The 16421-nt window shown below is 39.8% G+C and overlaps 1 protein-coding gene across 2 annotated transcripts; it reads left to right on the top strand.

Moving 5' to 3' along the window:
- Positions 1–5612: 5612 nt before the first annotated feature.
- si:dkey-45d16.4 (scaffold attachment factor B1) lies at positions 5613–13828 on the top strand. Of its 2 annotated transcripts, none has more exons than XM_022198989.2 (7): positions 5613–5798; positions 7009–7131; positions 7341–7482; positions 7614–7722; positions 8664–8754; positions 10278–10463; positions 11051–11166. In XM_022198989.2, exons 1-7 carry the CDS (start codon positions 5762–5764, stop codon positions 11065–11067), a joined length of 705 nt encoding a protein of 234 aa, XP_022054681.1. In that variant the 5' UTR covers positions 5613–5761; the 3' UTR covers positions 11068–11166. The 2 variants fall into 2 exon arrangements, with proteins under 2 accessions (XP_022054681.1, XP_022054680.1); XM_022198988.2 differs by having other exon boundaries at positions 5622–5798; positions 11064–13828.
- The last annotated feature ends 2593 nt before the right edge of the window (positions 13829–16421 follow it).

The following is a 16421-nucleotide window of genomic DNA, read 5'->3' as shown; positions in this document are numbered from 1 at the left end:
AATTTAAGTTAACGTTATTCCTCACAACACTTGCTCCAGATTGTGGTGGCCAGACATAAACTCTGTCAGAGCCAATTTCAGATAAGTGCTTTTCGAACAAATAACTTCCACATTCACACAGCCTTCATTTGTCAGAGGAGGAGGCATAGCCGTCCCAAACACCCTCGCATTCACCATCAATCTAATGCAGCTCATGTGTTCAGTTCCACTCCACCACGGCAGTAATGGTGGCAGCACCTATAAGCACTACACTGAAATCACATAGTAGGTTTGTCTATGTTTTAGTTCTCAGTGGTGTATACTTTTTAGCTATCACTCTTTATATTGTTCCTCTGGCTTCTTGGCAAAAACAAAAAAAAGCATAAGTGAATTTTCAGTTTCCCAAATTATTGCTTTAAAAACATAACTGAACCTTGTTTATAGTTACATTTGCTCGTAATCTGTGACACCCGACAACAAATATTACAACAAATAATTGGAAAAAAAAACATTTCTAGTGAATGCCCTTCCTTTAGTTTTACTTGGCATGCTATTTTCTTTCATCTATGCCGTCATCTCAGTTGGATTCTCAGTTGCACGGTGATAAAAACTGTCAGCTGTCAACCTAGTATGTTATTAACAAAGTGTCTGATGCAAGTTTCTCCCTGCAAAAAAAAGGCAAAAAAAAGAAAACTGACTTACTTATTTGAAGTTTTTAGCGTTGAATTTAAACCTCAGTAGGACTCCTTTTTTAAATCCATAATGACGTATTTAAGTGACTTCAGACATTGTACTACTTAGAAAGGTTGCTTTCTTTACTGAATGCATTAAGAAGCTCTGTGTAAGAAAAACATCCGCTCTGTCTGCTGTATCGTCCTTCAACAAGATGCCCGCTGAATCCACATGCTGTCATTTTGTGTAACTTGAAATTGACTGTGGTGCTCAGTATACTATATATAATATTATATAGATAAATTAAATGAAAAGTGCAAATGGGAATTGGCAACCCCCTTGTTTCCATGGATACAACAAGCACAAAATAACTGTACACATAGTCACAAAAAAAAATATTCATTCCTCACTCGCAAGTCAGATGATGAGATGTGTGGCTCAGTGAGATCAATTTAATAAATCACATCTCTACTGAATGGAATTCCATCCCATTTCTCACGTAGCACCGTGAATATTTTTTCCATTATTTCCAGAGTGGATCTTCTTTGTTACAGCACAGGATGCATACACAAATCGCTGAAAATGATACAAATAATTAGAACTGAGTACAGTAAATATAAAACACAAAATAATAGCAGAATGGATGTATACAAATGTGTCTAAATACAGGCTTATTAAACACAAGAGTGGAGAAAAGGATGTCATGTTGCCGCTAAGAGGAAACTCTCCTGGTGCCGTTCTTGCAGTGGTCGATCTCTTAGAAGGCACTTACTGGAAAAGTTCTTTGATCCCAGCAGGACCAGGACTATGTGTCCTGGCTAATTAACAGTCCACTGACATCCGAGTGCTGAGGACGCCAGCTGCTTGTGTGCAGGCAGTTGGAGTCAGCCTGCTTCCTATTCTTTCATGTGCATAACCATGGTGATGATTTGAATGTATAATCACAGAACGTATGCGGCGGATGATGACTCAGCTATCATAAAATCGTTTTCGTCTCGCCCTCTGTCAGTCTGTGTCGTGCTGTGGTGTTTTACATCAACATATTGTTTCCGCCTGGCTCTCATCCACGCCTGGTGTCATCTCTCTCCAGTTCAGGGGTTTCCAAATGACAGCGACATTTAAGATCACAGTCACAGGTAATGAGAGCATGAACAGGACTTGCACTATGTTTCATTAACTCTCTCCTGAAGTCACCGAGACAGGAAACAAAACTGATTTCCTCTCTTTTTTGAGCTCTGAGTCACGCTCCAGTCCGCCCTCCCTTGTTCATTCCTTCCTCTCAATATTTACTCAAAACACTCTCTGAACCAAATAATCAAATGACTACAATGCAGCAGGTTTCCTCCCTGTTTACCTCCCTTGTCAGCAGCAATGTCATGCAAGTGTGGGTTTTCCTCACAAAAGTAGCAGTGACACAGTGTGACATTGGAGTTCCTTCAGGTCTGTGAATGTTAAAAATGACCAGAATACTCTTGTTTTTAGAAATGTTGTATCTTCTTGCCAACTCATTTTCCCCTCCTATTACTGCTTCATTCTTCACTTGTTTCTAGTGAGTATTTGTTCAATAATTGCTTATGAGATAATAATTTGACACTAGATTCTGCCCTTCTAATCTACGGTTGCTTCAGCCTTCATCACAGGTTTGGTAGGTTTGCTTACCTGCCTGAAGTGAAATATTTTTTTTCATTTTAATGCTGGCCCTGAATATAAGATAAACAGATGAGCACTGCAGTGGGAACTTACATATAGAGGAAAAGCACACGGTCGCTCAGAACAAGATATGTGGACGGATCACTGATGAAGCTGCTCTGAAGTCTTAAAGGGCTGCCTGGAAATTTTAGCAATGGGTGGCTGCAGAATCACCTTAGAAACAAGCAATAAATACATTTCTAGTCAATATAATGAGGTACATCAGTGACATAGTTGAAGTCGTGAGAATGAAACAACAGCTTTTCAGTTTTCTGATAGACTTTACAATCATCACATCTCATCTTCCACAATCAGCACCCCTCGACGGGGCAGAAAAATCCCCAGAACCACAACAATCAATTCAATATAACTCAAATAAGGGGTTTTTAGGCCATTTGCTGCCTCAAGTCCTAACCAGCCACAGTCCTTAATTTTTTCATCAGTAATGTGAGAAAAGCTATTTTTGAAGGAACTCTCTGTAATATTGGTGACCCGTGATCCAGTATCTAATAAACATGGAACAATTATTTATCCCCCCCAGATCAACCTCCCCTTCGAGGCACTCACGCACTAAATGGCTAAAATCAAAGCTGTCGCTGCCGTTAGAGCCTTGTAACTTTCCCACCAGTGTGGTTCTGTTCTAGTTTTCCGCTGACTTGTTTACTGGAGAGGCTTGTTCTCCCTCCTGTTGAATTTTTTTTTAAATCACATTATGCCACAGGACAGTGTCTGGCAATGTGTCCAGTTTGCTCACACCTAAAACAAATTGGTTTCCCATCTGCAGTTCTTCTAGGTCTGGTAGTATGGGTGTTGGGGGCAGTCAGGCTAGGTGGGGCTGGTGCCTCCATAACCAATACGATCTGCATCTTTCAATAAAGATTTCACCTCTGAATGGAGAATTAAAAATATGAAGTTAATCGTACACTGGAACTTCACTCCACCTTTTTCAGACATATTATGCTGAATTGGTAAGCGCGGATCATTTTCAACCATCTGAGGACACCTGGTGGTGCTGGACCTTAAGCACGTTTTATTTGGCATAATGCTTTTTCAAACATTGAACTTGTAAACCAGGAATATCAATGTAAAGGATATTTTTAAAAAGCTGGTATGAAGATGAGGCACTGCAATTGGAAAAAGACACAAACTTATCCCCAAAAAGCAAATGTGATTGGTGATTTTGAGCAACGTCTCTGCAACTAATTTATCAGAGACTAACTCTTGCGACTGGCTGTACAGGTGGTTCGCAGCTTGAAGATCTCCAGTTTGCGTCCCGGCCTGGGCCTGGGATCTTTCTGCATGGAGTTTGCATGTTCTCTCAGTGACTCTAAATTGTGAATGTGAGTGTTCTTGTTTGTCTCTGTGTGTCACCCTGTGGTGACCTGTACAGGGTCACCACAGACCTGTAATGCTCAACATTACAGTAACATAACACACTTCAGCTGTTAACATGAAACTCAACACAAACATCGTTAGCTTAATGCTACGTTAGCTTATTCAGGCTACGACTGAGCAGCTAGCTCGGTTAGCATCGTTAACATTAAAGCTAATATTTACTGGATGCTAACTCTGTTCTCTGGTCAACACACACTGAAATAACCTCCATCAACATCTGGAGTGAATGGCACACATTATATCTGACACTAAAGCGACATATAAAGTGCATTAAAAGCGGCACCGATAAGAAAATAAACACTTACCGAACAATCAGAGTCCTTTCAGTGTCTGCTGGTAGAATCAGCCGAAGGTAGAAAACTGGTTAAAACAAGCCAACAGGCAGAAAAAATGTTTGTGGAAGAGGTTCTGCTGCTCCACCGATAAATAAACTAACAGTTATTATACCAGAGTTAATCCAAACGAGGAGAACAGACTCTGGGTTGTCTCCTCCATAGGACCTGTCAATTATTATTATTATTGTCAATTCCAGACCAGACTGTCAATCAAGTAGCCCCGCCCCCCTGGCTTCGCAAAACTTTAACGCTCTATAAAAAAATTCAATATTGATTTATTTTAAGATCGGCCACCTGATCTCTCATTTTGACCATGAAAACTAACGAAAAATATAAATATACAGTCTATGCACCTGGCTCCACACTTGCTGATGACAACTTCCGGTCTCAGAAAATGAAAAAACGGACCTTTTTTCGTTTTTGCCTCTTACTGATTTTATTTTCTTGTTATTGTAAATATCAAATGAAAATCAAAGCATTTTTAAAGTTTCATTAGCAAGTTATGTTATACTGTGAATAACAAACTTGCAGACAACTGTGCAATAATTAATTTATTCTATATTCATGAGGATTAGATATCTGTGAACACTAATTTGCAATGCAAAAAAGGAGATTGTGATGTTGTAAAGAATAGTGTTGGAGATTAGCCCTTTAACTGATGCTCTCATGAAATTTAAGTTGTGATGGAACTGTTTCCTTGCAGAGGAAAAAGAGATGATAGTGTTATTAGTAAGTGCAACACATTTTTTTATTTAATATTTTTGTTTCTTCTTTTATTTCATTTTTAAGGTTTGGATATCCTTGAACACTTATTTGAACAGAATATAGATTCTGATAATGCTGTAAAGAATAGTGTTGGAGATGTGCACTCATGTTGGAATAAATCCTTACTTGCACTGAATTGGAAATATTTTAGAAAAGCACACTGAATTACAAGACGAGGCTAGAATTACATGATTTTAATAGTAATAGGTCGTGATCTAAAGTGGGCCAGTCTGAAGCATAAAAGTCCAGGGCCGAAAATGAGTCCCACTCCAGCCCTGCACTCTGGTGTCACTTTTCTGCAGTCAGGCCATCGGAGACTTTGAAGTGATGATCTTTACATGCGCAACATATTTGTTTACATGTGCAACATATTTATTTTGATTAACTGAGCTTAATCTGATACAGTTCAGATGATTCCAGAGACTGCATTTGATTGATTGAGTGCAGCTGAAACTTTAACTGAAGCACAAGTTTGTTTCCTGCGTATTTCCAAATTGATGGTGTAAAAAATATTCTAGATGAATCAGCTGCACTTAGACTATTTTCTGCTTATTTCCAAATTGTGTAAAGATGATCAAAATGATTAAACTGCACAAATTAAGTTATATTAAAGCCCATGTGTCCATATCCTGTTGGCTGTGGGATAATGTCACCATATGCTCAGGAACATGTGTGCCGGTGAAATCCTCCAACTTTTCAGTGAGCAGTGGATGCAGTAGCTTCTGAACGACTGAGCAGTAGATCTCTGGCTTCATCTTGTGGTCAGACTCAGTCAGCGCAGATAAAAAACAGAGCGGTACCTCCGTTCTTTTTTGCCACATTGAGATTCTCCGCCAAGTTGAGCTACACGTCAGTGGGGAACCTGTACTGGTGAGTGGACGTGTACGGTGCCCGTCAGGCGGTTCCCGGATGCACCGAACAGAAACATGGAACGGGTAGTGGTGGATGTGCCGATCAACAACGGTGAGATACATTAAACAGCTCCACGTCTAACGCTCCTCTCAACCACTTCTAATAACATCTCCCGAAGCCGCATTTGGTGCTTCTCTCGGTTCGTGTGCAGACGCTCCTCCTCCACCTCTGACGCATTTGGTTTGGCCATTAAAAAGGCTGCTGTAGCCTCTGTGCGGCTATCACAGCTTTTGCAGGCTGTTTGTGTCGCTGCTTCTGCGTGTGAACTGTTGTAGCTGCAGGCTAAAAGGCTGCTTACCTTTGCGCACAGTGTGAGGCTTTATTGACAGGGCTGCTGACATCTGTCCGGCAGCACTTCTGAAACTGACACACTGCTGTCACCTACTTCACCTCTTTGCACCAAAACAGGCCCAATGTATCTCCCATCTTGGCTTGTTAGTTGCATGCATAATAACTAAAATTTAAAACAAAAAAAGTGCAATTACATGAATGGACAGTGACAGCAGAATAATCAACTGAGTAAAAACAAAAAAAAGGGCACTATTTTAAATTTCTTTTTTTTTCTCAAAAGCGTTTCATCTAACTTTGATCACTTTACTTGCAGCCTTATGCCAGGAGTGGTAATGGTTTTGTTTTAAAGATAAGATCAGCCTTCCAGTTCTACAGCAACAAAGATAGTGCAAAGATTTAGGAACTGTCCTACAAAAATAAAAATCAACCAAATCATGCATAAGTACTAATAATTATAGAGTTGCACCTGACAATGGTATTGCACAGATTCTTGCACGAATAGAACTACTGACAGAAATATTAATATTGCACAGATTATTACCTAAATTGTACCGATTTTACGCAAGTAGAAGAATACCTGTGTAGCATATGTTCTAGTATATGTTGGAAAAAGTAGATGCTGCACAGGGTTTTAAAAGTACAGAATATTCCTCTCTTTTCCAAAAGAAGTACGACACTTTTTTTGGTGAGCGGTCTCCTGGGACCACTGCTGGTTGTACAATCTAATAGCAGCAAGAAGGCAGGTTTTTATAAAACAATGGCTTTTATGTTGTTAAAATCATTCCAATATTGTACAAAAAACTATTATATAAAGTAGAATTTATCAGTTTACTTACCAAAAAGGTCAGAGGTCAGGGCAGGCACCAGACCCTGAGTTTCTCAAACCGCTATGTCACCTTACTGTGTTTCATATTAATACAAAGCTATATCGATTTTGTTGTAATCTAATGTTTTCTATTCGCAACTTCAGGTTTTTCCTTTGCCTGCCCCTCTACAACCCCACGAAAGCGCCAGGTGCGTTTTTCAGCGCGGCATGACATCATCCTTCTGCGAGAGGTTATCGCCCAGAACCCCTTCGCCTCCAAAGAACCAGGTTTGTCTTTTTTCTAAAAGCACAAATCCGCTTACTCCCCAGCTGCAGAGATTTGGAGTTTGATAAATGATAAATGAAAACCACGTGTAGTGTCAAACTATTTGTCATCTAGAAATGTTGTGGAAAGCCTCAGTAGTAACCTTACCGCTTCAGCAGAACGCCGTCAAAACAAACTTTCTAAGATGTGCGATGACTCGCTGTGCTGTCAGGACGGATCTGGGCCCGCGTGGGGGAGATTATCACTGCAGCTCTCCAAGAAGAAAACTTTGAGGTGGATGCCAGGAGGTGCAGAGAGAGGACCATGCTGCTGCTAGACTACTACAAGAAACAAGACTTTCCCAGTCTACGCAGGTTGGTTCAGTCACCAAAACTATATTATGGAAAAAAGAAAGCAAGTGGCACTGTTTTGTGTGGAAATCATGGCCCTGAACTGCGTGCGTGCTGACTTGGAGATGAGTTTTGGGTGCTTTTGATACACTCAGGTTTGGAACAGAGAGGTTGTACGCTCAAAAGGAGGATCTACTCCATGAGGTCTTGGAGCTGGAGGCGGAGAAGGGGCTCCTGGCCAGCGGTGAAGGCCCAAAGTACCAGGTGAGTGTCAGTGGTGTCAAATCAGCAGAGAGGAGTAGGTTCAACGCCATGAGGGTAAGAAATGTATTATTGCAGATGGCCATAGTCCCCTCTGACTTTGTTGTTTATTGCTTGAAACAGTTAATCTATTTAATGTAACTGAGGCCAAGCCAAGAAAATTTTCATCAGGAACAGCTAATTTTTTTTTCCTGAATAACAACTTGGGCATTTCCCTCTTCCTCCTCTTGGTGGCCCTCAGTCACAAGCAAACTAATACCCGCACTTAAAGTATTTGTGAGCAGTCCAGCGCCTACTTGTGTGACATATTTACAGTAATTGCCGCAGTACCTGTTAAGACGGCAAGCTTGTGGAGGATTATCAGAGCTCACTGGGACGCATTTGGGTTAATAAGGACATCTTGACACTTCTGCAAATACAAATACTGTACGTGGCACAATCAAGGTCAAGCTTTTGGTTGCAGTAAGTAGTCTTAAGCATACAGTATCAGATGACATGAAGAAACACACATTTAGCACCTGAAATTAAGAGCACGCTTCATAAATACATTAAATATAAACACAGTTACTGTATAGGCATGGGCATAACATTATTTTATTTTTTAACAGTTTTTATCAGATTTTTAAGGATGGATCTACAAAATTGTTCTTAGTCCCATAGTGTTTCACAGTGTTTAATGTCAGCCACTTGTAAGCCACCTATAGATTCATGAATGCACCTTGTAAAGTGTTTGTACTGCGGAAAACCCTTAGATTCCAAATGTGCATACCACCTATACAGTACCACTGCTGCCGTTGTCTCTGCAACAACCACTCTTGCTGTTACTGCTCACTCATTACTGCTACCATTTATTATTGCCACTAAAACTAAAATAGTCTCAATTTCTGCTTGTCTCATTTTCTTTGTCCTTGTTGTAGACATGATCTTTTCATTGTCTTTCCTAGGACGATGAGCGGAGAAATCGAGCCATAGAAGAACTGAATCTACCAGAACAGGACAAGCCAAACATCACTATCACGCACACACCCACTGCAGGTAAAACAGATTCACAACAGTGGGCAGGGCGGGACTCTGTGATTTGATACCCACAGCACAGCTGAAAGAAAATGTATTCATTATTACCTCTGAGGTGATTTCTACTCATACATTACTGTCTGCTAAGAGACCAATTACACTGAAAAATTTTTTAATCACTGCATAGAACTTACTAAATACTGTAGAAGTAGTAAAATATAAGGATAAGTGGTGTTTTTCACAATGGTGCCAGAGATACTACTTCATTTTTAACAGGTCAAAAAGGTTTGTTTGAATTGCGGTAGAATTAGGCTGTTAACAAAATTGATGACCACTTCTTTGGTTGCATGTAAATATACTGTACTTTTGTTTGTTGTACTTTTGTTAGAGATTCCCATCCAGGAATCTTTATGCAATAATTTCCTTGGAAATTCAATAAATATGACAAAACCCTGTTAGGTCCAATGATTAATCCCCGTTTGTCTTTAAAACTGCCTCAGTCATTCATGGCACAGATGCATCATGCATTTGCTGAAGATTTTGTGGGAAAAAAAACTTTGTCATGTGAGTCTGTCATTCCACTGCATCCCAAAGTTGTTCCATTGAATGGAGATCTGGTGACCATGGAGGCTATTGAAGACAGTGAACTTGCTGTCATGTTCAGGAAACCAGATTGAGATGATTTGCGCTTTTTGTCATGGTCAAACTCTGGTAGGCTGTGGCATTTAAACAATGCTGAGTTGGTAGTAAGGTGCCCAAAATATGCCAAGAAAATGTCCTTTAAGACCATCAGCACCAACCTGAATTGTTGATACAAAGCAAGATTGATCCATGCTTTCATGTTGTTGTCATCAAGTTCTAACCCTGCAGACCAGAACCTTCAGTTAAATTATCTGTTACCTGCTGACAGGAGTGACATTCTATGTGGTCTTTAGCCCATCTGCTTCAAAGTTAACCTTTTCTGACTAAACACACACAGACTGTTCTGTATACTTTGGCTATTTTGAGTTACTGTGGCCTTTCTATTGTGGAACCAGTCTGGCCATTCTCCTTTCCCCTTTATCGTCAACAACACATTTTCAGCCAGAGAACTCCCTTCCCTAGTGGTTTTAGTCTTTTTTGAAACATTTTCTGTATGGTTGTTCCTGACATTCTCTGTGGTTTCTCAAATCCTCAAGCCAGCCCATGTGGGACGACAGACCATGCCACATTCAAAGTCACTCAAATATAATAATGTACATATAATATAAATATGATCACCACCACCATTACACCAGAACATGAAAGTGGAACGGAAGTATATCTGTCATTTAGGTGCAAAACAATTAATAAAGGAATAGAGGTAGTCGTCAGGCTGGATTGACAACAGTTACTAGCCTCCTCAAGTCTAGAGTGCCGTCTTTTTCAGGTTCACACCCCAATGGCAGTATTCTGAATATTTGGCCTTATAGGCCGTTCAGCGATTAAACCCTGCCAACTTCAGAAATTTTGTTTTGTATCTGATTGTACCCTCCAGGAGTCAGTAAATTGCCATATAATTACAGGACCAGAAGACGACCGCGAAGAAACGGCAGAGCTTTCAGCAGCTCCCACAGCCAAGCGCCCCTGCCAGTGTTGCTGCCAAACCTACTCTGAGATTCTCAGCTTCCTGGAGAAACGCTCAGAGGCAGAGCAACGACTTCGAGAGGAGGAGCTCGCCCTGCGCCGAGAGGAACTGGAGATTCAGAGGAGTAAGATTTTTGTAGAGCAATGTAGTGGGATTTTAAAATCCAACAAAAAAGGAGGGGGTATTTGTCCCAGCTATGTCATAGGCTTCTTTTTTGTGGATATGTTATCTCTGTCATTGGGGTTTAGTGGCAAAATTTGAAAAGTATTTCAGGAATTACTTGACAGTAAGTATGCATGTAATCTCGGATAAGTCACTGATGGTTGTCATTTGTATTCAGAACATGAATTTTAAGTAAAACAGTTTTAGACAGGTTCAAAAAACTTTATATGCCTTTTGTCCAAAACTATAACAATGTTTCAATTAAAGTTAGCCCCACAATCATTCTGATTCTGATATTTAACAAAATGTGAGATATTGGCAGTAGGCTAAATTAAAGTACGAAAAGAACATGAGCCATAATGCTTTGGAATTAACACTTCACATTTAGTGAAGTTATTCATAGAAATTTGAAAGACTTGACATATGCATGGATCTGCCAAAAACAAAATGAGAACTGATCTCAAAATGAAGAATGAAATCGTTATATCAAGACTGTTGCGCTGAGTTACGTTCTGCTTGCACTTTCACTGAGCTGACATTCATTTCCAGTTTCTATTCTCAGGTAAGATCGCTCTGGAGAGAGAACGTCTGGGAGCTGAGAGGAAGGAGAGGGAGCGGAGATTTGAGCTTGAGAGCCAGGAGAGGCAGGTCATCTTGGACCTGTTGAAAGAGAAGGTGCTGAAAGGCTGACAAAGACAGACTGGATCACCTGGATTTTAAGGACATCTTTGACCAAGTGTGCGTGTGTGTGTGGGTTTGGGACGGCATAGTTGACTGCTAAAAAGAGGAAGTAATAGAGCAAAACTGGAAGTGAAGAGATCAAAGAGAGGAACAGTGAGTTGAAATTTAAAATGGATGACGTAGAAGACGGCTACTTGCCCTTATCTATCTGAACTGTCCAAACAAAAGGGCAAGTTTGTGAGTGTGGACACTGCTTAACCACACAGCTATATACAGCTGCTTCAAAAAATATTCACACCCCTTAACTTTTTTTAAAAACATTTTGTTGTGTTGTAATTTTAAATAAATAAAATTGGCATTGACGAAATCAAATATTGAAATCTCTCATTAAAAAAACCTTTCAGACTATTTTTTTGTGGGCAAGGAACATGACCAAGAACCCAAATGTCACTCAAATAGACTCTGGCTGTGTCCGAAATCGCATACTAACGTACTACTCATACTAAATGTGATGTCAAAATAAGTATGTAGTGCGTTCACATTGGATAGTATGAAAAGATTGAGTACGCAAGAAATACCCGGATGTATACTATATCCAGAAAAATTTTAAGTATGCGAGGTGACCACACTAGTCATACTCAACCGCCCCATAATGCTTTGCGAGCTATCCACCGAAATGCAAGCCTCCGCGGGATATGTGGCCGGACCGCGGCGATTTTTATTTTACTTTATGTGGTTAAGTAGTCATCCTAATCACCCCACAGATTTGAGAAATAGGCGTTTTCTGACCAACGTTTTAAATTTGTCAGACGCCTCACAACGTGCTACTGAATGCTGGCAGCTAGTTGCAGCAGCTCGCTTTGCATATAGAACAGGTAGCAGCTACCTCGAGTAGCCTGCAGCTACAACTGAAACGATTCGCATAATCTGGCTAATAACTGCATGAGGAGTGCCGGCTTGAAATTGCCACATTAATTATGCGACTGTTTGTTAGCGTAAAATCGACCTGAAGCCGGCATTCAGCCGAGATATTTGATAACCGTACTTCCGGTTTTTGTCATCAGAGGTTTGAAATGCATTATGGGGAACGGAGTAGTATACTACAGTGTGAATGGTCGGCATTCTAATCTTACTTATAGTATGTAGTATACAGTATATACTCATTGAGAATGTAGTATGTAGTACATTAGTATGCCATTTCGGACACAGCCTCTGAGTACTCCCACTCCCAGTAAAAGACAAATGACAGCTAGCTTGGAGTTTGTCAAATGACATTTAGACAACACGCAGAGTGCAAGAGAAAAGATTCCCCAATTAAACTGCAGAACTTGAAGCCCTACAGTATGTCTGGCAAACACCTGGCTAAGCCCATGCCCATTGGGAAGCACGGTGGTGGCAACATCATGCTATGGGGTTGCTTCTCAGGGACATGGAATGAGACATTGTCAGAATGGAAGGGAGCATACATTCAAAGAAGATTTTTAAGAAACCTGAGCCAGAGTGCAGTGATGTGAGACTGGGACAATGATTCACCTTTCAGCATGACAGTGACTCAAAGGATACGGTCAGTCAGCTGGTGTGACTTCAGGAGAAGTCGCTGACTGGTCTTGATTTGCCACACCGAAGCCCAGACATAAAGTCTACAGAATATGAGTAGAGCCTTGAAGATTACAGTTCTAAGATGCTTATCATCCAATCTGATTGGGCTTTAGAAGAACTGCTGGAAAGAATGGAATAAATTGCTCTATTCCAGGTGTGCAAAGCCTTCAGAAATCTCCCCAAGAAGGCTTCAAGGTGTAGTTGTTGCCAAAGGGGCTTTTACAAGGTATTGAATTAAGGATGTGAGTATTTTTTACAAGTAGGAGATTTCAGTTTTAAATTTTTTAATACATTTGCAAAACGTTTACTGTATTAATGAGTGTAGATTGAAGGAGAAAATGCCAGAAAGTGAAGGGGTACAGAATACATTTTGAAGCGACTATAGACCTGTCAGAACTAATGACAGCATCAGCTGCTCAAGCCCGATTCATATAAATGTTAATAGACCCTCCCTGTGTTTCATTCCTCACGAAACACATTGCATAAAGGTCCTAAAGCACTGCAATTAATTGAGTGCCACCTAAGGAATGGAATGTAGAATGGGTGTGGTGCGGCCTTTTAGGTGTGGTGACCCACTGAGCTAAAACCGTCAGACTTGATCTCAGTGTCTCAAGATGGCATGTTTCACAAAGTCGGTAAATGCCTTTCCTCATGTTGTCTGGCACCAACAGCAGAGTGAGTCGTGTTCACAGTGTAAAGGAGAGGATTCCTTATAGAGCGCGGTTGGCGCAAATATAAAACTGAAGAACATGAGGAATTAAGTCACGGTACAGCTTAAGCTTTTGCAAACCCTGTAGCATATGCCATATTACCACTGTACACACCTTATTTAGTCACTTTCTATTTGAAGGCATTTTAAATAAAAATAGAAATAAAGCTATATTTTACAGAGTCAGTTGATGTATTTTGACTGGTAAGCATTTTTTTACAACAAAAATTCTCACTAACATAAGCCATGACCTCTACATTCTATAAAAATAACAGACTGTTGACAATTTTCTGAAATTAAATAAAATTGTGATGAAGTCATAATTACCGATTATAATATCACGTCGTCTGTGTGCTATATTTCTTTTGCTGTAAGTAATTTGTCAAACATCTGCAGTTTAAGTTGCTAAACCAAGGTACAGGTAATGGTCATTGGTTAAAGCAAGTGTTACACAGACATGGAATCAATGAAAGAACCAATTATTTTTGTACATTCTGTCGATTTACATGGTTTATTTTTTATTTGTTTATTGGTCAGAGGTAATTAAATGACCTGGCTGTTATTACATGACAGTGGATATTGGAACCTTATATACATTGTTTTAAAAAAAGCTTACAAATTTTATTTTTCCTTACAGTATGTCCCACAACATAGCCTATGTTGTATAAAATGAAAGCACATAAAGAAAACATAACCTCAAAACTATTTTAATTTTTCTGCCGCAAATAAACAAATGGTGAGCAAAGTTTGTCTGCTTTCATGATGATCATCACCATCTACATTTAACTTGGTATGTGTGGCACAGCCATATGAAAAGGTGACTCATTTCTAAAAAAAAAAAAAAAAAATCAGTGTTTTAAGAATCCCTATGAAACTGGGTTTTTTTTTTGCAGCTGTGTATATTCCAAAAACTCAGTATTAATGCCCTTGATAATAAAACTGACAGGCAAAACATTACTGTGAAGCTATAAAACACCTTTTTCCTAAGAGAACAGTGGTTGAAAATACTGCACCGTATATGGTTCTAGTTGATGTTGCAATACCCAGTAAGTAAATGAAACGCTTAGTGTAATTAGTATAATGAATTATATAGTTTGCTGCCATAAATCTTTAATGAAAACTTCAAATGGACATCATTAGTATTTTATCAATACCACTATAGTTTTTCAGCACTGATACTCTTTGCCACTGTAATATATTGTAGTCTTCGATTTAATCTTGTGATTTAAATTAGTGATTACAAATTACAACATTACCATAACAATTATAAATCTATTGAAATACAAGATTTTTCCAACCCACTAAGTTAGAAGATACAGACATGAATGGTCTCACTCATTTTTGTCTATCAGTGCCTTGTTGCTGACTGCTCAATCACTGATGCGGGCAAAATGCGGGCAAAAATCCTTGATTATACGGGCTAAAACCCTTGATTATGCGAATAAATATGTTGGGTTTTTATGCCATTTTATGCGGGGAAATTGCGGAAAGTTGCAAAGTATGCGAATAGTTGTGAAATATGCAAAAATATGCGCGATTCACCTGCCGTCTGGCCGCGGAGGGATGTGTCCTCTAATCAGACACTGGGACTGCTGCGGGGTTACTGGACTGACAGCCTGTGCTTTGGGAGGAGGAGAAGCTCACAGGAGCACCTGCTGCTTGTTGAGGACAGTAACTGCAGAATGATCTGAGTTTTCCTGTCAGTCTCCAAAACGGTAGAAAAAGTCGCTAGATTTGTGGCTTGTCGCTTTTTGACAAAAAAAAGTCGCTAAGACGCTTTGGAAAGTCGCTAGATTTAGCGAGAAAGTCGCAAAATTGGCAACACTGGCGCCGCCATAGGCGCTGCGCTCCGCATCAGCTCGTGCTTCTCAATGACGTATATAGAGCTCTATATATACGTCATTGGTGCTTCTAGTGTGTGTGAATGCGTGAACTGATGACGTCAGGCCGGGCGTCACAAAAAAAACTCACTCATAACTCCATTTATATTGGTTATAGTTTTCTCATTTTATGCGGGAAATCAAGCAGGACCGCATATTCCTCTTTTTTTTCGTGGAAATGTGAGATTCTTGCGGGAATTATGCGCTGTTTTGCGGGGACTATGCGGCCTTTTGGGAAATAATTGACCCTGCATAATCAGCGGCATTTTGGTGATTAATGCGGGAATTCATGCGATCGCATAATCGCGTTTTTCTGGAGGGTCTAGTTTTCTTCCTGAAGGGGGTGTGGACAATAACATTTAAAGTCAGTCACTGAAACAGCAAATTTACAACAGGGCTAAGAGCCGGGTTCTACAGTTGTAAAATTAACCATATTTACAGTATTTTGAGCTACACAATTAAAAAACAAAAGTTCTAGGCGCACTTATGGCTTTTTGAATCTGTTGAAAAGAGGCACAACTTGGGACCTTGAAATACGAAATATATTTTCTGCCACTGACATCTACAGTCCTTGTAGGGTGGTCAAATTCATCATATCCTGGAATAATACTTTTAGTAATAAGTGATGCTGAGAATTCATGTAATTAATGTAACTGCAAATTATTTTTCATTTAATGTGATTCAGTTCTTAAGAGAATAGGAAAAATAAATGCCTCAGTTACTAAATGTGCTCAGAAGTAGCCTATTAAAGTTTATGCTAAGTCAACAAAAATGCACATCATAGCTTTTAACAATAGCAACAAATAGCTTCTCTGCCAACAATGTTTCGAATAGTTACCCCTGACAGGATCTATGGCAAAAAACATTTAAAACAGCCACCATACACCATGGGTTCACTTAAGGAGAGTTGCCCCCCACCACGTTTTTGGTCGTTGCGCTTTAATTTTAGGTCATACAATTACAGCCTTCCGATTGGTCACTATTGTACCCGACACGCCCCTTGTTATTCGGATCTGCTCTCTGATTGGCTCTCTTAAGCGTCAGTCGCTCT

The sequence above is a fragment of the Acanthochromis polyacanthus genome, chromosome 3 (assembly GCF_021347895.1).
Source record: "Acanthochromis polyacanthus isolate Apoly-LR-REF ecotype Palm Island chromosome 3, KAUST_Apoly_ChrSc, whole genome shotgun sequence".
NCBI classification, from domain to species: Eukaryota; Metazoa; Chordata; class Actinopteri; family Pomacentridae; genus Acanthochromis; species Acanthochromis polyacanthus.
Note: the sequence above shows the minus strand (reverse complement) of the source record. Positions and strands in the feature narration are given on the sequence as shown.